At 35.1% G+C, this 25,249-nt stretch overlaps 1 protein-coding gene across 1 annotated transcript in view; it reads right to left on the bottom strand.

The window, feature by feature from the left end:
• MYCBP2 (MYC binding protein 2) overlaps positions 1-25,249 on the bottom strand; it is a 208,692-nt gene that overhangs the window by 104,174 nt on the left and 79,269 nt on the right. Inside the window, 12 exon segments of the mRNA XM_031552043.1 lie at positions 316-399; positions 486-620; positions 1,559-1,650; positions 3,394-3,521; positions 3,643-3,768; positions 4,799-4,971; positions 7,593-7,746; positions 8,120-8,324; positions 10,453-10,570; positions 16,626-16,707; positions 17,173-17,292; positions 23,997-24,104. Coding sequence (XP_031407903.1) covers positions 316-399; positions 486-620; positions 1,559-1,650; positions 3,394-3,521; positions 3,643-3,768; positions 4,799-4,971; positions 7,593-7,746; positions 8,120-8,324; positions 10,453-10,570; positions 16,626-16,707; positions 17,173-17,292; positions 23,997-24,104 — 1,525 coding nt within the window.

The raw sequence follows: 25,249 nt of genomic DNA, 5'->3' as shown, positions 1-25,249 counted from the left end.
AAGGAATGTTAGATGAAATGAGGCTCTAAAGAACTACGAGATTTCATTAAAGCCATTTGTTTCCTAATTAAAATCTCAGAACACAATATATAAAAATTAAAAACATATATTAAAAAATAGAAATTAAAGAAAAACTGTGAACAGATGTTGCTATAGTAACGGACTTACTACTTTTCTTTGAAACTGTTTCCCCTAAATTTTGAGGTACTTATCTTCTTAACTTTACACAATAATAATGTAATGAAACATGCTTAACAAGGCAACTGTTCAAAAAATATGTTGATAAATTGTTCTACATAGAGGTCAAAACATTACCTGTAGAGTAACTGCGGGATCTGCCCTGCATTAACATCTGTACCATTATTTGATTTCTTGGAACTTTTAAATTGAAAAACAACACTGAAAGAGGAAAAAACAGAGAAAACAATCATTCAAGTAATATGAGATCTCCTCTTCTGCATTAAGAAATACAGAAAAAAAAATACCCATCATCTGTAGTAATAGAGGCCTGTCCATGAGATCCACAGTCACTGCTAGGTCCTGACACTCTTGCCCAGGCTACATACCACCAGCCAGCTTGTAGTAGTACTGGTTCATCAAACATCATTGCATATTTCTCTCTAAGAGAAGTAAATTTAAAGAAAAGATGTATCTGAATTAGTTTATAGATTAATCTTTAACAAATTATACTGTTTATACAAGAAAACTGTAGTTTTTAACCTTAAGTATCTACTTATATTTGACATTTAACAATATTTTATTAAAAACATAGTAAAGTTTATTTTTTGTTTGTTTTAAATTCAGAAGGACTTGCAAATTCTTAAGTCTAGCATAGTCTCGCATTTTTACACAATCAGTTATTAAATGTACAATTCAGTTTGAAAGATAAGGTTAACTTAAAATGTACAATAACCTAATTGAATTTATTACATAATGCTATAAGTAACGTACTCATTATAAATTTAAAATTCATTTTCAGAAAATTACATGTAAATTTTTTGATAAATGACAGGAATTTAGGCATAGGTTATCAGATATTGCTTGCGAACATTTAAGAAAGCATTAAAATGTCTATTCTGGAAATCTTGATACATAAGAATTGAAAGAATTAGTTATGGATTATTTCAGTGGTAAATTCTTTCATATCTGGGAATGTAAATGCAGGCTAAACAAAAGTCAACCCATTCCGTAAGCATAAAAACTTTAAGTAATAACTGCTTCTTTCCAAATAAGCTGAAGCACCCCAACCCCTCTCGCTTGGTTATAATAATTTTATACTGCAGAAAGTTTAATGATAAGTTGTTAAATACAAATACCCATTTGCATCCTTCTAATATGAGTATGTAAAAAAGCTGTTGCAACTTTTTATTTCCGTGAGGTATTTGGCATTTTGCTACTTATAATTAAGCAAAAAAAGTGTGTTGGTTAAAGTTTTAGTTTCCGGGCTACAAGTGCTAATAAAATTGATCATCTCAGCCAACATTTAAATGATTTTTAAAAGTGTATGAAGGAAAAACGAATAATCAAATAGGTAAAAGTAAGTAAAGAAACATCTTACCTAGCAGCACAATCATATGCTAAGACATCTGTTTCAGCAAGAAGGTCACCATCAGTCTCATGATCTCCCCCATCTGGACCCAATTCAAACAACTGGTAGAGTAACAAATATATATATATATATATATATTTATATAAATAAATATATATGTCTCAGCTGTTAGAAAGCTAATAATATGCCACTTACTTTTTGTCTCTTATTCTGTAAACTGTGTACTACTACCTTTTTCCCTTCCCAAAAGTAATTGCTAGTTTCTATCACTGATAGGCAAATTTGCAACTGGAACTCATGATTTTGTAATGATATGAACTATTAAAAACCTGCAATTTACACTGTCTTCCCAGCCTTATGTCTATATATATTCTGATATTAAGTGTAGAAAATCCCTAAATCTTGCTGAATAGCCTGAAAAGACAGGCTGAATACAGAGCATCTAAAAAAGGCAAAAAAAAAAAAGAATGCAGGCTTTTTAGAGTGATATGTACTGGAGATACATTCAACTCCTCTGGATAGGGATAAATTGACTATTCTTAAGTCAATAATGCCATAAACAGCCCATGGGTATGACAAAACAAACAAACAAAAAAAACCCACATCCTTTTACAAAAGAACATGGGCTTCTTACTCAGTTGAAAATCACTTCTACAACTTGAATAATTTGAGAAATTCTCACAATACATGCCTTCTCCTTTAAGCCCCTATTTTTAATATGCAATTAACTGTAGTAGGACTGGATCTTATTAGCTTAGGCCATAAAAAAATTGAACAAATAATACAAGAGTGATCTCGCAGGGTTACTACCTTTAGTATTTAAATATTAGTATAGCAACCAACTTTCTTTTCTTTCCTTAGTCATTTGCAATTCTCAGTGATTGTATTAGAATAAACACAAATTTACAATTATTTATTTCAGACCTCCAGTTGTGCACATTACTGCTAACCACATACCAACAATTAATTTCCCTAAAACAAACTGCAGCCCTATCATCTGAAAACAGAAAACTCAATAATCCACTAAATGACAAATAAATGATAACAGTAGCATGTTTCTTATACACAGACTTTACATAAATCTCATACAGCTATTAGCTCTTTTCTTTAAAACATTTTTCAAGACATTTCTGAAATTCCTATTAAATGCAGCAACATTTATCAGAACTAAGATCTCTCTACTAATCACACTATCTTTACATGAATTTCTTTATTCAAAGACAGATTTATTTAGTTATTTAAATCAGTACACATGCTCCAGTCCTAATCATCTTTGCATGGCACAAATAAACACAAACTAAGCATGCCACTTCAATTTCCTCTCAACTGAAAAATCCCAGCTGAGATCAGTCTGGGAAGAAAATGGCAAAGAAATGGAGAGAAGCAACAGTTCAGCTGGTACCAAAGGAAATCCAGCTACTAAAAAAGCATTATTTTGTTTTCGAGAGGCAGTATGCCATGCATCACACAGGATGAGTTTCTAGTCAGAAAACATAAAATGTCTGCAAGTTTTCTGAGCTTTGTGCACATTGATACAGAACCATTCTACCTACACCCGTATCAGCTGCTGGTACCAATAAGATGGCATAGCATTCAGTGAAGGTAAGAACAAGCTAGATCTTGACAATTAAAAATAGTAATTCAGAGTTCTCTACCTCATCCACCTGACCTGCTTAAATTTCATTACTTCTTACTAAGAAGCCTGGTTCCAGTTGTATAACTAATGCTTTTAATATACAGTAAAGCACTAATTCATCAAGAAATAAAATGAATGATGTTTTCAGGTGGGATTTCTAAAGTTATGAGACAGAAAAAATGTTTTAAAAAAAAACCCCAAACCTTACCTTTATTTTAGCAGTGTATTCACCCCTCCCTCCAAAAAGACCAAGACCACCTAACAAAATATCTGTATCAGCACAGAAACGGATAGCTTCTACTGAGTGGGCTGAATAACCCCAGCCACCACCATGACCTGAAGGGGAAAAAAACAAAAACCACAAGAAAAAAAAAATTAAACATATAGTTAACCTGTCCTAGTCTTTTATTTCACAAGCTTGATTAATTTATGCTATAAAATGTTATTGTGTACATACTTTCAAATCGGTTAACAACACTATAATCTTCTTTAGAATAAACTTTCATTACTGCTTGAGTCTCTTCTTCTGTATTTGCTATACCCATTTTTAAGTCCTGCATAGCAGCCAAAGTATCAAGACAACCTACAAGAAAGCAAAACCAAGAAATGCTCAAAACTTATTACTGTTTATTGCAATCAGTGAAGTGGAAATTAATACTAGTTAAAAAGATTAAAGCAACTTAACTACTTTGTCCCTAAACCACACAGAAGCTACTACTGCATATTGTTTGATTAGGTTAGGGGTCAGTGCTATCAAATCTAAAAATATTGTATAAGATTGACTTCATTCAATTTTTTCATATTCCTTTTTTAGAATAATCAAGAAACATGAATGTAGTTGTAAGTAAATTGCCAACAGCACTCTCATTTTTTCATTACTTGTTTTACTTTTACTTTCCATATTACCCAGGAAGAGTTGATGTAGCAACTTAATAATGGGCAGATTTGAGAGCACTCATAAAAAGCTTATTTTACACATGGCTACCTAAGAGACCTTATTCTGACTCAAACACAAATAATGCTCTTGTAACACAATTCACTACAACCACTGAGCAAGTAATGTAAAATCATTTTCAAAGCTTTGAAGCATAGCGTATGTTGCAGGTGGCCGACTTATACATGACCACTGCAGGATTATTTTTCATTTTGGTAGGATTTTTTAGACTATAAAAAGAAATTACATTACTCTTAATATCTTGCTGTACAAAGCTGCAAAAAGTAAATTCTAGTAACAAATATTCAATTTATTTAATAACTACAGGGTGCAAAAAGCTGCACATTTTTTCCTATCTTTTGAAGACTGCAAATTAACCTAACCATATTGACTTTGTACTGCAACATTGAAGTATTTACATAGGAAGGTTCCTAATTTTGTTTTCCTTACTTCTAGTAGTGATTTCCATCAGAACTATAAAATCATCTAATATCATTAAGATAGCAAAAAATAATTATTTTCATTAAAATTAATAAATGTTAGGCTGATCATAAGTGTTAAGAGCAATGGTGAAAGATAAAAAAAATTGACCCTACCGAAGTAAAAAAGCTCCTAGATTACAATTCATTTACACATTGTGTGTCTCTTTCATCTAAGCTTTTGACTTATAAATGTGTACCTAGAATGTGCAAAGCTGCATGAGATCTGGTGGTTAGAGCTTTGGAACATGTTGGCAGAGCAAGTTCTGGACTCAAAATACTACACCGGGATTGCATGTCTGGAGCTGAGGGAAGTCTGGAATCCGCAACTACAGCATTGTAACTCCACAGTTCCCTAGCATTTGGTCGAAACCTGGAGTAAGACAAAACAGTAAAATCTACTTAAAAACTAACTGATAATTAAATTTTATAACCTATTTAATGTGAAATGTAGATCTGCTTGCATAAACTCCTAGAAGTGAACATCATTACATCAAATACATATAAACTTTACTAGCTTAACACACCAGCAAATGGAAAGACCTAAAATTCTTATTGTACTTGAAGACAATCATATTATGGGTTTACAGATACCAGAATACAGACGTTTTTCAATCCTCATAAATATTAAAATGGTATAGTCTACTAAGCAGCATGAATTATTAGCAAAGAACTTTAGACATAATGGCAGATGTGCCCAAGAATGATAAAGATAACAACTACAAAGTTACTCTCTTTAAGTAAGTTTTAAAAGATCTTGAGAAATCCAACATATTTTGGACTTTTTAAATGGATAACATCACACTCCAAGTTTTTACAGGATTACTGAAAATGGCAGCATAAACAAGAGAACACAAAGACTTTTCATAATATAGATTAACATGCAGAAAATGACATCTTTGATATCAGTACATAAAAGGAAAAAGCAGAAGACATGTCTGATGTATGAGAGGAAAATACTTTTTCACTTGTTACATTGCACCTAAAATGCACAAGGAACTAAGACAGTACAACTGAGATGTCAGAGGATACCATGTATTCTTGCATCTGGGTCGAAGTAACCCCCACTACTGATACAAACTGGGAAATGAAAGGATTGAGTGCAGCCCTGACAAAAACGACCTGAAGCTACTGATGGATGGGAAGCAAGGCATGAACCAGCTCTGTGCCCTTGCAGCCCAGAAAGTCATCTGTATCCAAGGCTGTATCAAAAGAAGTGAATCCAGCAGGTTGAGGGAGGTGATCCTGCTCCTCTACTCTGTGCTGGTGAGGCCTCACCTGGAGTACTGTGTCCAGATGTGCAGTCCTGAGTACATGAGAGACATAAACCTCTTGGAGCATGTCCAAAGGAGGGCCACAAAAAGGATCTATGGAATGGAACACCTTACCTGCGAAGTGACCTGATAGCGGCCTTTCAGTATGTAAAGGGGAAACTACAGGAAAGAAGGGGACAGACTCTTCAGCAGTGTCTGTGGTGACTGAACAAGGCTAAACGGTTTCAAGCTTAAAGAGGGTAGATCTAGGTTACATGTAAGGAAAAAAATATTGTTAAGTGAGGGTGGTGAGGCACTGGAACAGGTTACCTAGCAATGCGGTTGATGCCCTGTCCCTGGAGACTTTAAAGGCAAGGCTGGATCAGGCCCTGGGCAGCCTGATCTAGCTGTGGTGTCCTTTCTCACTGCTGGTGAGTCGGACTGGATGGCCTTCAGAGGTCCCTTCCAACTCTAAGGATTCTATGATTTTATGATTATTCAGGATTTAAACAATTAAGCAATTTGTAACTTTATAGACATATACAGATGCATATAAAGCCATGAAATTACTTACTCACTTCAATCACAATATTAACTTAAAAAAATACAGAACTGTGAAGAAAATCTTTAAAATGTATGCAGTCAAGAATGCTGAGACATGTACAGAAAAAGTGGCCCCTTTATTTAAATCAGCATGAAAAAAATGGCTAGTAGTAATAGTAAATATATCAAATATTTTATGACTAATGAGTATACTTATTAACATCCCTCTTTAGATTGCTTTAGTATTCTCTATTAAACAAGCATGGAATCTAACACAGAAATAAGTCTGCAACTAAAGACTTCAAGAGTCTATTCTTCAGTTAAGTCCCTAAGTCTTAGATTTAGTTCTGAAGTCCCCAAATTTTTGCAAGACAATAGAACAACACCTCAATCCACATTTACCCATGATTTCATCTTTAAGTTACTTTCTTATAATGTGAAATGTGAATTTGAGCTTCATCCAATATCATTTTAATAATGTTGAGTGGTATCACCTGCCTTTTTCTCCCCTGAAACTTCCCGGCTTTCCTGTGGACAGGAATAACTCCAGCATTCACAAACCAATCTTTCATTCCATGACCAAAAGTCGTTATGGAAAGTGAGTGCTACTCTTCCTTATTTCAAATCTGAGCATAATTTAAGTGAGAATGGGTGCCATGAATCTCAGACACTCCTGGGGATGTGCACAATACAGGACTATAGTCATGTTGGGAACTTCAGAGGTATTGAAGAATTACACCTAGCAAATATGCATGCTTCAGTGTTAAGTGGCAATTAAATTCTCATGTCTTGATCTTCGATAAAGACATCCAAAGTAGAACGCAGGTAACCTACAGAGACAATTTAAAGATCTTTTAAAGACATAAATCTACATGACAGTATCTTCTCCAGATAGTGCAGACTAGCTTGTTCCCTGCTTCCCTCCAACTTTAAGAGACTATTCCGTCTTGCCCAAGTTTTCCAGCAATACTTGAATGAATATGATGCAAAAAAGAACAGAAATTGAAAAATTAAAATAATAATTTCTTTTGGGCTTAGTTGAACATATAATCTAAAAAAAAGTTAAATAAGATGCATGAAAGAGTAAAAATTGCTTTTTGTTTACCAGGTAAATGAATAGCATCAAATTTCCAACCTTCCAAAATACTTTTTAAAGCACTTTTATATTATGACTTTTAGAGCTATAATTCACACTTGCCTCCAAATAACATCATAGACAGGATCCAGACACACACCAGAACCTTGAAGGTCTTCCTGCTCAGAATCATTGAATGTTTTGCAACTGCCATCTACTTTGTTTATCAGGAGACACTTAAAAGGAGGAGGTTCTGACATTGAAGCAGGTACCAAACCTGGATCAGGGAGCAAAAGGAAAAAAAAAGAAAAAAAGACTCTACTAATTGCATGTCATTTTTTTGTGCACAAAGCATTAACACACATAGTAGTGAAGAAGAAATACTGCTTACAGCAAAAAAACACAGTAAGATTGCAAGAAAATCCATGAAGTACAAAAAAATCCACAGACTTTTGCACTCTTTTTTCTAATAAAATTAGTTACCAAAAGGAGCTAGCATCACCATTTGCATTATATGTAGAAGGTAAAAATATTTTAATTCCCTTAATTCACTTTTTCAGCTTGTTACTCCTCTATTGTTTGCATGACTGAATATGATCTTTCTCCACAAATTCTGTAATCGTAATAAAATATTCTAGAAGAGTTCTTGCCTATTATGTGCCTGCTTGCAAATATCTCTGATGTAGCAAGCACATGAGAATTAATGAGAGCTTCATCAATCCGGAGGAAAGTCTGGTCTCCACTTGCTCCAATCCATGTTGCTTTGCGTCCATATTTAGAACCAATATTAGGCATAGGTGCTGGTTTTGCATTCCAGTAGGGCATATCCAGAATTGGTCTACCAAGCTGACCTTTCTATAGAGAGAATGCAAAAAATTAGTACTTAATAGTGAGTCTCAAAGATGAACAAGTTAGACAGCTTCAGCACAAAAACAGTAAGCCATCTGGAAGAGAGAGCTTACTGAAAAACTACCTTCAGAAAATAATGTCCACTCTAAGAAAATGTCTATACATTTAAATAGAAGTTTTTGACAAATGCTTTCCCCCCTTTCCAGTTAGATTTTCCAGTTATTTAATGAGAACATAATCAATTAAGACCAGAAGTTTTGTCCACTTTTAAAAAATTACGTGTTATTTTTGAAGAGAATGTACTATTTACCTAAGAAACATCAGAAGAAGTCAAACAAAGAATGAAAAATAACTGTTTGTTATGCTAAATGTATGTAATGCAGTTTGTAGTCATAGAAAGGCTTGGGTTGGAAGGAACGATAAAGATCATCCAGCTCCAATCCTGAAGTAGGCAAGGATTCTACAAACTAGATCAGGCTGCCAGGGTCCCATCCATTCTGGCCCTGAGCGAGGGATGGGGCATCCACAGCTCCTCTGAGCAACCTGTTCCAGCACCTCAACACTCTCTAATGAATATATATGCCTTGACACATATTACTCATGCTCTTTTTTCTGCTTATTTTACATGTCAAATGAATACAGTCTTAAACAGTAAGTTCATTTTCAGTAAAGTATTTCTATAATAAAATGAATGTACTGATACTATTGTTCTTTCTTCTAAGTAGCTGTACTTGTAAAGCACAACTTTTTCATCTGTACGTCTTATTTCTACTGATGCTTACCCTTCAGTTATAACTAAAACCAAATTAATAAATAAAAAATTGAAAAATAATTATTTTCAAAACCATTTCTTGAAAATCTCATTTTTTTGTATTGAAAAAAATTATATTTTGCTTCCATTTCTCTAAATTTTTGCCTATTTAGAAATTGTTTATCAATTTTTCATTTGAAACAGGCACTGTGTGCTATGAGAATACATCAAACTATACATAAGCAAAATTAGTGAAGACATTTACAAGTAATGGGCTTGAGCTTCTCTGACTTTATAAAGCTTTGAGTGAACTTTCAAGCACAGCAGCAGAAAGAGCAGACATAGAACAGGTAGTCTAAATATGGCATCAAAGCTTTTTGTTCTGTTTCTGGGTGACTGTTAATTTATTTATTTATTAAAAGAGAGGTCTTTAAATTCTACTTCTCAAAGTGAATTTGACTTTTCAGGGGTAGCCAAAGCTTAAATTTTTTAAGTACCCAAGTCACTTTTGACAAAGACAAAAGCTATAACGTAGAGGCTGAAAACCAAGAAATATTAACTAATTTAAGTGCCATTTTAAGGCACAGTTTTAATTAAAAATGGTATTTTCAACTCTAAAATTTAAGTCTTCACTTTTTTTTGATTTTCAGTAAAACAACAGATTTCAATACATGACATTTCTGCTGTGTTTGGCAGTAGACAGTTCTAAAAAAGATAAAAATTCAATGTCTATACTCCAGCTGTTATCGAAAGGACATTAGGAGGAAAGCATCAACAGCAATTATTCTGGAGAGACGGTAGTGAGGGAAATTTGCAAGGACAAGGAGACAAAGATCTGAAGTCAAAATGAAGGGGAATTAAACAAAGTTGAAGTGCTTATTTAGTGAATACACACAATGATTCCAATGGATATGAGGGTTACATGCTAGGTGCATATGAAAGAAAAGTACTAGAGTTATGCTGTGTCATACTGAGCCAGAACTTTTTCCGTAAATAAAACTCATTGTAATTTCTGTGGAAGAAAAGATGACCCTGATATTTTTCTAATTAATACAGGTAATATAATATGCAAGAGATTTTTATTTGCAGTGGACCTTGTAACAATAAAGAATTTGAGAAAACTTGTCCATCTTATGAAGCAACTCAGTTTTAAATACTAACATTCTATAGAACATAAAAATATCAGTAATAACTGGAACCATGCTCTTCAAATCACATCAACATTAGAGGCCCCATTTTCAAATATGAGACGTAAATAAAAGAACATGCAGCATCCACGAGTTGTTCTGTGCTTGCAAGTATAAGCAAACAGTTTTGAAAGGTCTTTGAACAATACATTGATCATAAGCTTATTTCCATAAGTAAACATTATTATTTCCTTACTGAGAAACTTCCAAATGTGAAAACCTGGCCATCCATTAAGAGAATAGCTGTATGGTTGCTTCCAGCAGTAACTTGTGTACTAGGACCTGGTAATGCTTGCACCAAAGTAGGACATCCCCTATATTAAAATAAATTGATTTTGTTTCAATACATAATTACTCAACATATAGTATATTAGTATTACTAGGATTTCACTAACTGAAATATATTCACTATGTTCACATACCATATGGTACCAAAATCAAGCAATAAATTACTTACTAAATGAACAGGATCTCGAAAAAGTGTGTCAGATATTTAAATCTATGCCCTATTGATACAAGGAATCAGATCAGGTACCCTTTTCAATTAAACATAGGAATAAAAATAGTTAATCTATATTATTCCAGGATTACATTAATGCTACTGTGGTTACAGTAATATGTATGTGCATAAAGACATATAAAATACACAGCAATGAATTGTAGCATTAAAAAAATTCTGCAGCGAGGATATGGTATTGGTTAAGCGCTTAACAAAACTGTTTGATTTATGAAGCAATCAAAGCCACATGTGGCTGGTACTCTAGTACAATTACCAGAAGCAGTACTGATATGGCCCTCCAGAGGTAGAGAATTATAAAACAAAGAGAAAGTCTACCCACCTCCGGCAACTTTTTAATGGAGAGTAAGTCATTAAAAAACTGTTCTTCATCAAATTCATAGACTTGAGAAAAAACAATTCTCTCCAAACTGTTTTGCAGAAGAAAGATCTGGACAAGTCTACTATTTATGCCTCTCAAATATGGACAGGTATAAGAAAATCAATTTCCCATTTCAATAAAATGAAGGGGGAAAAAAAATCAGTAGTACAAGCAAGAAGCAAGAAAGAAAAATAGCAGTGATTACTCAGAATAGAAATATTAGAAAAGACAAAAGAATGAATTATGAGATACAACAACTATTTTTATCTAAGCCACAATAAAACGGATGCAAAGGAGCCTGGAAAAATTGTATTAAAATCTGAGTCCCATAACGAATGTCTACCTACAGTAGACATCAAAAGTACTTTAGACTTAGAATGAATGTGAATTTAACAAACAAGTGACTCTGGAACAACTCCATGTTTGGGAATCTTGGCCCTAGAGAGCAGCAGTACTGTAGGAACTTACTTCTAAGCACATACTTACCAAAGCTAGTTTAGCTAAAATAAGAACAGGTTGTCCCATTCTGGAATAAAAAATCATCAGCCTACATTTACCTAGCAATTGTTTAGTAGCTGTTGTGCAAGAAGATGGGTTATCTGTGTGTTCTTCTTTTGGCTAAGATGAGGCAAAACCAAAGTAAAGAAAGTAGGAGGAAGGAGAGATACTGTGAATTCTAAGAGAAAGGAAGATGTAGACACATGGAAACGCAGAAAGTGCGCGAAGAATGGATAATGACCTGAAAGAGAGAGAATGTACTTATAACAAAAATAATTAATTCCTTTGTGGAAAACATCGCTTGCAGTGAATGAAGATGAAGAAAATGAAAAGCAGCATAGAGTTTGTTAGAGGATTACAACACAACATTTATAAACTCAGAAGACTTTGTTGGCCTAAAAGCATGAGGGTTTGGATGCCAATAAGACAATACACAAATACAGGGAGCTAAGTTTAGCAGCAGTAATAATAAAAGATTTTAAAATCTTTAAGAAAGATCAAAAAGGCACCAAATCAGAAAAAAATAGTCTAATTAAAAACAAATGCAAAAGCATTCCTGTTAGAAAGAAATTCTCATGGCAGATTTTTTAAACTTTCAAAAACGAAAATGAATGCATTTTTTTCTCCCCTTATCATTGTAAAAGCTGTAGGCATGGAACCATAAATGTGAACATAAAAGATTCAAGAGCCAGAAGCTACAAGTTTCCTTCAGCTTTCTTGCAGTATAAACCTCATGATGACTTTAAGACTCTCAGAGGGTTACTGATAGACTGTATGGGAGACATGAAAAATTTTAAGGAATAAGAGTTGCTTCTTACTCCAAGTGCATGTTTCTGTGAATCCTATTGTACAGATGGCCGGAAAGGTTTTTGGCCTTCTAATTCCACAATTCATTTTTGCAGCAGAGCAAAAGTGAAGAAGCTATTAACATAGGCACATTTAGCACATTATTCTCATATAGTCCTTTTATTAAGACAACTCAGCTTTTGAAATGGTGTATCTACAATGGAAATGAACAAGAAAATTCTGAGGCACTTAACTACATCAAAAATATAGTAAAACTACAGAACATTAATATTTTTCTCTTCATAGAAGGAGGAAATAACTGGTAAAATACAATAACTAGGCTTAAGTCATTCACACAGAGTTTAGAATCTGTGATATAACAGAGTATTTTCCTATCCCATTGAAACTCAACAGAGAACACCTGCATGTAGACAACTAAGAGTGTAGGAGACCCTTTGGCAAAAGTTTTGACAAGTAGGTTTTCTACATTTGAGAATTATTCTTCTCAGATGGTGAAAGATGTGCTTCTGGATACGATGCAGGCACTTGACATAGGCAAGCTCAACTATATACACTGCAACCTGAGAGAGATCTCTTGGAGTAACTTTAGATTGCTGAGTGAAAAAACAGCAGTTACCCATACATTAGGTTACTCAAGATCTCACAGAACATCCAATACAATTCCAGCTACCCACACAGAAACCCTCCTCTGTCCTGAAGGGTAAGCATTTTTGGCAGCAGATTTGGTCTCTGAAAATACATCCCACAGTAGCTGTTTGAACGATGGCTTTCCATGGTACTTGCCCAGCCAGAGCTGGCTGAGAAGTGCAATAGAATTTTACTTGGGGTTGCTGACCGTGGTGCTGCAAATTCAGGTTCTCTGTGGGCTGTTACTGTGCAGTGTGTCAAAGGAAAACAGAAAAACTCAATTACAGGCAGAGTTGGACAGTGCACGGGTAAGAAGGTGGAGATTTTTAGATTTTAGACATAACTGAATGTTCAATGGAAATATGTAAATAAGACCTGCACGCCACCACTGAAGCAAATTAATCAGACAAGGCACCTAGAAATAGAGCCTTAAGCAACATGTTCTGAAAATATTAATAGGGCATAATCTTTACACTTTGTCTACAAACAGAACATAGATGGCTGTCCATGGAAGGTATGCCTTGTTATTATTGATCCACTGGAAACAAAGATGTACGAGTAGTGTCCTACTTCAGTGGTCTCATTACTGGAATTTTCCTTCCATGTCATGTGCTTGTAGTGCTGAAATCAACAGCTGGAATAAGAAACGCAGGCAAAGTTTGAATAGTAAGCTTTAAGTCAGTGCTTCTTGAAAGAAGCAGCAACAAGAAACAACCCCTCTGCTTACCCAAATACAAGATGTACTATTTTTTTACCAAGAGTAGATATCGCAAAATGTTTCTTGCTTCCACTGAGTTTCTATTCATCCATTTAGTAACTACTTTGAAGAGGGAATAAAAAGAGGCTATTAAATTCTTAATGGAGTGGGTATCTCGTCAACACCTACTGCTCAGATCTTTACAACAGAAAGTCTACTCAGATTAGTTTAATAACCCTAGTATGCTGATATGGAAAAAACGGTCTCCCAGGAACCAGATCATTTGCATCTGTAAGTGATCCATCTGTGAGTGACTCAAGTTTTAGTTGGAGAAAAAAAACTAACATTACCTTGTGCATGCTGCCACTCCTCCATATTATTTCTAATAATAGTTCAGTAATTCAGTTGTAGTAATAAGTTTATTGAGAATCATGTCATCCCGCTCATCTGCTGTTTTGTTGGCTTGTGAACATACAAAATTGTCTGAAATCTTTCTAGGGCATGTAATACGCCTTGCTCTTACTGAAGCAGCAGAAAAAATTTGTAGTGTTTACCACAGTCTAAAGCAGGAGTTCAGAATCATTTTAATATGATAAAAGATATGTCTGGACATGTGTGCATAATTCAAAACAGTTAAACATTTACAAGACTCACTGCTTAATCTTTATGCTGCAACTTAGAAGTTTCTGAAAGGATACGTCATCAGTTGCTGTCCAGAAACTTACATCATTACATTATCTGGTAATGAAGATGGCTGACTCAGATGAAAATGACAACTGCTGCAAATGTCCTGTCAGTTCTTGTTTTCAGGGGCCCCATATATTAGCTAAGCTATCTATATTGTATGTCCTCATTTTTTTTTCCCTTTTTTTCCCTCTCCTGGAAACACAGTAGATGATCAGTTCTTTGATTCAGAAGACGGTGGTCTTCCTGAGGTCAATACAGGCAATGTGACACACTGCATGACTGACATAACACTGACCTGGCTGGAGCTGGCCATCTGAGCACCAGTGCGTCCCAACTGAGGTGGAACTCTGCATAAGGATTCCCTGTTTCCTTTTCTGAGTCCCTTACTGTGAGGACAGAGGAGTGATCTCTACTTAAAAGCTGGAAAAAGAAGTACATCAATGAGGAAATCATCATCTGAATGATGGTGCTAGACAGCAATATAGTATTTATAGCCAGTTCTCATGCACAGGACATACGCCCAGTTTCTTCAAGGCTTTTTTTCTGGGATATCCTGTAGAATGATACAAAGGTTCCAAGCTGCTTGTATACCTTCTCAGCTTCTAGAATAGGTCAGATAGTATCCTTTGACATAGGATGTTTCACGTTCTATTCTAGGATTTCATCTAGAAAAACATCTAGTTTCCATCTAGTTTCTGTCTACATAAGCAACAAATATGGTGTTTACTGCCTGGAATTCTGACAAATAGGGCAGATAGTCCTGATATCCTCAAAAAAGCCAAGTGATTTCATCAGTTGGAAATGGGACATAGTTACCAGTAGAAATGCCACTTATTGTATCTCTTTGTCTTTAAAAGAACATCCAACCTTATTCCAGTAGTGACTTGAAGTGCTTACTAAAGTAGCTGTAGCCTCAAGTATGCATGAATTTTCAGGAACTAAAAGGAGTATTTATTTGCGATATGGCTCTACCATAGTCAGAAACATAGACTGCATTCACCAATCCAATGCAGACTGAATAAGGGTAACAGTTTAAAGAATATCAATAGGCACAGCAACCAGTGCAAAGCAATGTTTCCAGTAAACCTTCATCCTTCCTTCCCTCTCTACCTTTGTTTAGCGAATACAATTAAAATTTTAAGATGAAGATGATTTCTCCAGAAACTTGGTAAAAGAAATGATTTGGAAGTTTCAAAAGAGATTAGGAGGACAGATGTACAAGCAATTTCATCTCACTACTACAAGAGAAACAAGAGAACTGAAGACAGATCATGGATGCTGCACTCTATATGCCTTTTTCATAAGGATACTGGGCATTACTGAACAGAAACAAACCCTCAATGATTCCTGCTATTCAAAATCCCATCTACAGAATGTATGCGCGCAAAGAACAACGCTACTGAATTTCTTTTTACAGTAGTACACTGACTGTCAACTTGTGTGAGCAGAAGAGATATTAAGGGTGAAAATTCAGCTTCCCATTATAGCCACCTGTATGTAGTTGTCTGTGTTCTCACTGTAGTCAATGGAGATCAAGTCAATATAATTTACAGTTACTGAGCATATCTGAAGTAGATAAGCAGCATCTGGTTAGTCAAATAGCTCTCCAACTGTGTTGACTTCTTTTATTTCCACTGACCACAAAAACCCACAAGTCACTTTCATGCTATAAGCATATACAAAATGTAACTGAAACTCATACATACGGACTTACTTTTGAAGATTAATTATAAACAAAAAGGAGTAACAAAAAGAATAATAAGTGAATTACTGCTAGTAATGTAAGAGAAGCATATTAATCTAAGTTTACAACTTCACACTATTTAAATTATTGCATATGTAGTATTTTCCAGACATAATGAAACCTTAAAGATATTTCAATGTTATTCTCTCTTGTACGCAAAGAGATGTGAAGAGAAAGAAGCATTTGAAACCCAATTATCAAAGCTATGCCTACAAGCCTTCGTGTTTTAAAAATTACCTACACAGAACAACACTATAGTTATTGCTAACAGTCTATCTACCCAGAAAGATTATGGAAAATAAATGCAAAATAAGAGTTCATTAACCTAATTTGGACAATATACGAGTTTTCCCACTTCCTAGCTAGAGAGTAACAGAAAAATTTAGCCACTCTTTAAACAGCAGCACAGCAATATGCAATCATCATCTTACCTGGAATTAACATCACCGTGTCCAAGTTGCCCATGCTGTCCATATCCAAATGTGTAAACATCACCATTCTCCATCAAAATCACTGAAAACAAATGAACAAAAACACCAGTATTTTTCAGAGATATCCATGCTAACATGCATCAAAGCCAGTTAGTCTTTCTGAGCAGCAGTTAACAATCCCTACTAAACATAATCTTCCACAATCCACTACAGCTAGTATCACTACAGAGGTATGCAGATGTGTCATGCAGATGTTATAAAATGGCTCAAAAATTTCTGAATTCCTTAAAAGCTTATATATAGTTCTATGTATGATATTTCTAGTCCCTTGCACTGTCGGAGGACAGTGTATTAGGCTAGAAAATAATACTGTAACCTTTTTCAACCCTTCCATGTATATCCTTATTGAACATTAAACACAAGGTAGTGAAAACATGTATCAGAACATTAAAAAAATACAAAACAAAAGCAAAAAAAACAAAAACCAAACCAAACCAAACCAACCAAACAAACAAACACAAAACCCAATAAATTTATCTATTTTTACCTGAATGGTGAAATCCACAACTGACTTGTACAGCTCGTAGCTCACAGTCAAAGCGAACAGCCCCTGGTGGATAGGTTGTAATTTTGCTTGCATCCTTCTCACCTCTTTCTCCACTTCCGTCTATAAACAAAACTTGTAATTATATCCTGTGTCTTCTAAAAACGTTATGTTAGAAGAAAGAATGAGAATAGTAAGCAACCACCCCCGCCATATGTAAGGTACGAGAAAGAACTCACAGAATATTGGAAGAAACAGCTCAAGACAAAGGATCAAAGTAGATGTGAAAGATTACAGAAACTCTACTCAATCTGCTGCATCAAAGTTATACACACAAAAGGAAAATAACACATATTCTAAAGCAGAAACTTCCAAAGAGCAGACAAGTACAATGAGCAAAACAGGACACTGAAATAACTTCAGAATTTTTGTTTAATAACCATCACTTTTGTTCTTAAAGGAAATAATATTATCAATTACACATAAAGCACTATAATTGACCATGGTAAGTATAGCATGGTCTCATTTATTCAGTATTTGTTAACAATTTTACTTAACTCCAACCTGGCCATATAGCCCTTGTTTTACATAACTAACTCTCTGATACTATGTGACGAGTATGCCTAACAACACTGACATACCCACTACTACATCTGATGCATTTCTAGACATACCGTGGTTTCTTTCATAAAGAAAGAAGTGTGCTATTGGTTCCTATAGTCAAACGGTCCTTGCATCAGAGAAAAGTACAGAAGTGACAAATAATTATTTTGTTTATGAGCATCTTGAAAGCCACTCTCCTTCAGAAAACAAAAGTCTAACAATTAGACACAGGATCACAAAGGAAACTGGTTTCATAGTACTAGCAGAAAAAAAACATGACAGAGAGCACATTCATCACCATTAAAACATCTATGTCTGCAAAAAAAAACTGGCAATAAAAAATCTAAAGAAATTGCATTTTCATATTGAAAAATATCATACGACTACAGTATACATGCACACATTACCCAAATGAGCTAGTAAATACTTGTAACTACTGTTCTTTTGCAAAATCCTTTTAAATTAAAAGAGTTTCTCTAGAAAGAGGAGAAAAATGGATGAACATGTATAGTAACTACAGCCAAGAGATTCTACTGAACTACTTGATTCTGTGGTAAATTCTGACCAGCTACTGCTTCATTAAAAAATTTGATACAGGGAAACAACTGCTGCTAAAAGCATTCAAGGTGCAGTTCATTTATAATTCCCAAACTGTTTCGTAAAGAATTATTAGTGGAAATGTGAATACTGAGCACTACACTACTTAAAGACTTGCAAATATTTTACTTAAAATATAACACAGTTTATATATATATTGCCAATGATTCATCCAAAGTAATTTCAGCATATTAAAAAAAAAAGTTTTAACAAATCCTACTATTCTTAAAAAGAAAAAAAAGTCATGACTGTGCACAGAAGTTCCACATATTTTGCATCTGTAAAGAAAATGCACACAGGTATTAAGGAATACTTCTAAGGAACTAGCTCTCGTAAAGTAGTAGTAACTTTTTATGCTTATTTTTGTGTTAAACGCTATATTCCTACAAATCCAGGGACGATTCTAAGGGCTAATACTGCCACCAGAAAAATGTGTTCAGTAAGCAACCTACTTACTGCTTCCTTGTTTCACACCAGCTTTTGAAACAGGAACAGTGCAAAGTGAAATGTTCTTGGAGTTTACCTGTGGCACTTTCTCTCTTCTCCCGCTATCACTGATGACAATAATTTAATAACAAATGTAAGTTCCTGTGCAAATACACTTGAATAGTCATTTGCCAGGAATGCACACAGCCAATAAGCATGTGATGGGACAGCATGTGCTTCCTTCAATGAAACTAGCTAGACACACGGCATGTTTCCTATAACATGGTAATATTAAATACTGTTGTGCAAGATGTAAAGAAAATAACATATTTTGCATCTCCTTATCAAAGAAACAAATTTATTTTAAAAGATAAAGACACACTGAGTTGGCATTTTTGAGTTCCAAAGGAGAATCTTCTCCACTATAAAACTTACTCAGAAGTTCTCTTGGCTAATATTACTATCACAGAACAAAAAAATGCATAACTTCCCAGTATTTTTCAGGAATTAAGAAAAGTCATCCCTCTCAGAAGGGTAGAAAAATAATAACTAAGTCCACTGAATTCCTGATTGGTAGCTACAGAGGTTGAGTGGAAACTAGTATGTAGAATCTCTGCATGACACTTATGAAACTGTGTTAATAAACTTGCATTCTAATTACAAATTAAATAAAAATTCCATTCTGAATTTTTGTACCACTACTGGCATGGATTTTGTTAGGTGTTTTTCTCCATTAAGTGTTCAAGTTACTATATCCTAAACTGTTAAAAAGTAAATTACAGTGAAATTTTCTTCAACAATTTTGTATCAGCATTTACAAAATCATTTATACATGGTTTGTTCCATACATAGAAGTTCAGCTCCTTCTAGCCTACCCTTTTGACAGTATTTGTTTTTGTTTTCATATGTCTTTAGAATTGTGTATATATACATACATATATATTTCTAAATTTATTTATTTATTTATTTAAGTATCACTGCTCCCAAATACAAGGAAAAAGGAGAATTTGCTACAAAACCTTAACTGACTCGAGAAACTCACTTCAACTTCCACTCAACATACAGATTTCTGCAAACTATAATTAATCTTTGGTACTTAAGATTCCCAAAGATGAAGTCTCCAGAGTCTGGAGATACAGAGTGGGAAGTGTTGCGGTTTAATCACAGCGCTCAGAGCCACACAACCATTTGCTCACCCCCTCCCTACCAGGTGGGATAAGGGAAACAACTGGAAACAAAACAGAACTTGTGGGTTGAGATAAAAACTACTTACTATGACAGAAGAGGAAGAAGGAACTGCCTGCCACCAGATGCTCTGTCAGCAACGCAACATCTCACCCTGTTTACTGACATCCAGCCAATCCTCAAGCAGTAGACAGCTCAGGCCAACAGCCCACAATTTTACAGCATTCCACATGGTATCACGTGGTATGGAACAACCCTTGGACTAACTTATCCACCTGTCCTGGCTCCACCCCATCCCCTGCCCTGTGCCATCATGGCAGCAGCCCTTCCCTGCCAACTGGCCCAGCCTGGCCCAATGAACCATCACTGAGCAATAACTAAACATCAGTGAGCTATCAGTATTGTTTCAGCTGAAACAAGGATAAGAAGTCACTATTTTGTTGAAAAATGAGAATGAAGGACAAGCAGATTCTTAGTTTCAAAGTACTCCATGATTACCAAATAATACGGAATCTACTCCTTCCATCTGAATTTGTGATGGAGATCCAGATATAGATCAGAAAGTTTATGATGATGCTTAATATACAGTTTTGGTAATAAGAAAAATCTTGATACCTATACTCTAAAAATGTGAAATGAGTAGATGGCAATGGCAAGTTTTCCGTAAAATAAGTGAATTCATGATGAATCACAGAATCATAGAATGGCTTGAGTTGGAAGGGACCTCAAGGATCATCAAATTCAAACCCTTCCGCCACAGGCAGGGCCACCAACCTCCAGATCTAGTGCTATATCAGCTTGTCTAGGGTCCCATCCAACCTGGTCTTGAACACATCCAGAGATAGGGCATCCACAGCCTCTCAGGGCAGCCTTTCCCAGCACCTCACCACTCTTTCTGTGAAGAACTTCTCCCTGACATCTAATCTAAACCTTCACTCCTTCAGCTTAAAATCATTGCTACTGGTCCTATCACTATCTACCCGAGTAAAAAGTTGGTTTCCCTCCTTTTTATAATCTCCTTTTAAATACAGGAAAGCTGCAATGAGGTCTCACAGCCTTCTCTTCTCAGGGCTGAACAAGCCCAGTTCTATCAGCCTGTCTTTGTAGGGAGGTGCTCCAAACCTCTGATCATTTTCATGGCCCTCCTCTGGACCCTCTCCAACAACTCCACATCTTTTGTGTACTGGGGGCTCCAGACCTGGATACAGTACTCCAGATGGGGCCTCACGAGGACAGAGTAGAGAGGGCCAATCACCTCCCTGCTCCTGCTGGCCATCCCTCTTCTGATGGAGTCCAGGATACCATTTGGCCTTCCAAGCTGCAAGAGCACACTGCTGGTTCATGTTCAGTTTTTCATCCACCAGGGACCGCAAGTACTTCTCCACAGGACAATGAAACTATATAAATTTTTAAGTGAGCATTTCAAAAGAGTTCCCCAAGCAAAAGCCATTTAGATTTGGTAATATACCAAATGTACAAGATTCAAATTAGGCCCCAATTGTCAGCCCCGAAGCTGACATGTTCAATTTTAAATAAATATCATTAAGGAAAAGTTCTACAGCTGCAGACTGGAAAACAGGAATAGGTATAGGCAAGTTTAGTACTGTGCTATTCAGTACCAGAAATTGAAATGATTTTTCCCAGAAAATCTTTCAGGTCTGGTTGATGTGAGTTGTTGCAAGACTACTTTAAAAGAAATATCTAAAGTTAAAATGCTGGCTTGAAAAATATCACACTCAAAAGTAAGATGAAAGAACGTACTGATTTCAATGTCATAATGTCTTTTTCCTGAAATTAACATCTCTGGCTCAGATTGCTTGAGATTACTGATTTTATCTTGTGTATAGGAAGAGAAGCAAATGAGGAATGCCTTTTAAGATGAGGTATGTCACTTCTGCTTTTCACAATTCCATTATTTTGATAGCAGCTTACTTCACAAATTTTTCATTTTCCCTTGAGAAGTCCTCTAGAAGTCAGGGGAGTGTCATGGTTTCATGATTTTTCGTTATCAGTATTCCACATCATAACATCATATAATGCACTGGGAATTTGACTGCTGATGCTCAAGTTCCGGGTGCCTGTCCGGAGGAGAAGAAGAGCTACATTTCCCCAGGGGGCTTTGTGGTCAGCGAGGAGATATAACTCCCAGCAAGGTCACCTGATGCGCTCTTCTTTGCCTGCGCTTCTCTGCCTGCGCTTCTCTGCCTGCGCTTCTCTGCCTGCGCTTCTCATCTCAGCGTTGTGGTGAGGCCGATCCACCTTCAATTTCACACACTCTCTCTCTCTCTCCTTATAAAATTCTGCTGATATCATATTTAGTAAATTAGTTTGTTTCACCTCAGATTGTTGCCGCTGTTTTCAATTATTTCGGGGTCCCCTATTTTCCTTTTCCGGGAGAGCGGATCCGCGGATCCCTCCGCCCTTCTAGTCACGGAACTGGGCCGAACCAGCCCGTAAACTGTTGACAAGGAGATTTCTAGTTTATAGTGGAATTTATGATCTTCTTTAGGGGAGCCATCTTCCGACAGCTCTCAATGTTTACTTGTAAAGACATTACATGAGACAAATCTCCCTTACCTGTTTAGCATGAAATAGAAAGAGCTAAATGGTCAATTCTATGGAGCAAGTCTGTCACTGCATTGTGCGAGCAAACTCCCAAGAAATAATGCCAACCTCAAACTGAGACTAATGCACAAAACTCTAATAAGGATATATGTGAGATAGATACCCAGAGCCAAAGGGAGCTCCAACTAATAAAATATGCCATAAAAGAACAGACATTGTTAGGACAAATATACTCTGTTATGCACTTCCCTGTAGAGTCAAAGTTTTGCAAGCAGTACAACTAGCAGAAGTACCTAGTTCAAGAAAAGTGGTTATTAGTTAACTGTCACTGACAGCAGGTTCTGTGTGTTTTGTCTTTCAGCATGAAATCTCTACCAGGGGGATTAAGATAGATATTTTTAAATTTTAAAAAGTAGCTGATGTTCAGATTTTATCTAATAGTCTGAAAAGATACGCAAAAACAAAGGATCAAATTCTGCTTTCATTTCCCTAAAATAGGCTTGACATAATTTCCTGAACTGGTACCTTCATAATTAGATAGATCACATTTATGCACTAAGTCATATCCAGAAAGGCTTCAAACTGTCATACAATTTCTTTGCATATGTGCAAACAACTACTTACCATTAATTCAAGTGAAAAGTCATTCTAACAATTTAGCTATTCTTTAAAAAAAAAAAAGAAACATTCTAGACCCCTACCATTTTAGAACTTTCTGTTTACTTAAGATCACATCTGTAATCTAGACTTTACATATATATTTTTTGTCTATAAATACACACGCATTTATATATAGATACAGATACATGCAAACACTTGAATACAGTCCTTGTTTCAAAATCAGTTTTAATGAGTTGGCCTTCCAGACAAATAGTAGTGCCATAAATGCCAAAATCATCTCCTTACTTAAATTCTGAAAAAAGTGCAATTTATATTATTTCAAATATCTTGTTTTGTTAAAAAAGTCTTCTTAATAGATGGATTAATAATGAAAAACTTTAGGCTAGAATTAAAAACTCGAGTTGATAAGTTACAGAAATTACCCCAGTTATACCGCACAAGTTCAAAAACAAAAGAAAAAACACCAACCACAGTGCAAACGTGACAGTTGAGACACAGGAAGGTGTTAAAATTTCCTACAGCAAACTTTACAAACTTTAGGAATGAGATAGCTTCAGAAATGAGAGAAGACCCAGAAAAAACAAATTTTTCAGTAAAAAAGAAAAAAAGCAAAGGAAAACAAAGATGATGCAGACTACCAAACATTCACAATTTTTAAAAAAACTCAACATATAAATGTGTTCTCTTTCTCCTCAGGTAACAAAATACTAACAAGAAGACAGGCAGAAGCCATATTTTGCATTTCTTTGAGAAGAGAGATTGAGTGCATGGAAGAGGTAAGGTGGGAGTATCAGCTTTTTCCACCCTAGCCAATAAGGAAGACCAAATACCTTTGTGCTTGTCCCGCTTAGGCTTTAGCTGTGCTGGATGGGGTCTGATTCTGGCTAGAGCCTGTTCTCGATGGTTCATAAAAATAGGACCAGGAAATACAAGGGGGCCTGAGGAGAAACATTTTGCACATGCATAGGAAAGCTCACAAAATGAAAACAGTGTGTTAAACAAAACTCAAATTAAAATCAATAGGAAAAAAATATATAATAAACTTGTTTCTCTAAATTCAGAAGGAAGTGATTATTTCTTGACAATAAAATCAGAATACTATTGAAAGAAACAGTGAATATCCCACAGTGACAGCTTAACCTGAATTTATAAGTATGCAACTGTACTCCAAGTAATGGAAAAGCAGACTCATAATAAATACATACTGCTGTCTTTAATAAGTTAGAAGATTAATTATCATGACTTACATTCTAAAATATTACTTTTAAAACTGCTAATTAAGAATACTAACACCCTGTCAATGCTAAATTTAAAATAAATAGCACAACCATATAAATATTCGTCATTATCATGCTTACATTTCAGTTATTACCGTAAAGGAAATGGCAATCCAAAAATATGTGTTATAGGAACAAAATTATTCAAATCATAAGATTTTTTCTGATCTTTTATCAATTTTGTAATCCATTTAATTTATTCTTCAAATTTTTCCCATCTATATAAAGCTTTCACCTTCAAGAGAAGATTCACATTTGAAGAAAGCAGTGATGTATTTATTTAACATTTCCTCCAAATTTAAAAATCTAGATGTAAATACTGCTGAAGATGATTCTGTGTGCATCACAGGAAAGCAATTTGTTGCTTCAATTTGTATTTTCTGGCCTAATTTAAAGGTTAAATTAATCTGCCATCAGGAATTTCTTTGGAAGCATCTCTTACTTCTGGTAACCTGACATTCAGTGGAAATGAATCATGAGCAACTAATACATCTGCCACTATTCCACAAGACTCCAAACCCAGTCCTTAGAAAGACTTTTAAAAGAAAAACAAAAAAAAACAAAATCCCAAATCAGGCTTTGTGGCATGTTTTGAATGTCTTATGTGAAACTTCAAAAATGCACTTTCTTCTTCCCCAAGATCATCAATACTCTATTTTCTAAGCTAATCTATATTGACAAATTAATGTAGGCTAATTTTCCATTAATGCCTATTGTTAGATCTGTGACCTGTGAATGAGAATATTATAGGAAACACCTACATATTGATTACATTATGAAGCCTGCATGTTCAGTCGTGTGCTGTG

This window comes from Meleagris gallopavo, chromosome 1, assembly GCF_000146605.3.
Source record: "Meleagris gallopavo isolate NT-WF06-2002-E0010 breed Aviagen turkey brand Nicholas breeding stock chromosome 1, Turkey_5.1, whole genome shotgun sequence".
NCBI lineage: Eukaryota > Metazoa > Chordata > Aves > Galliformes > Phasianidae > Meleagris > Meleagris gallopavo.
This window is presented reverse-complemented; position numbering and strand designations above follow the sequence as displayed.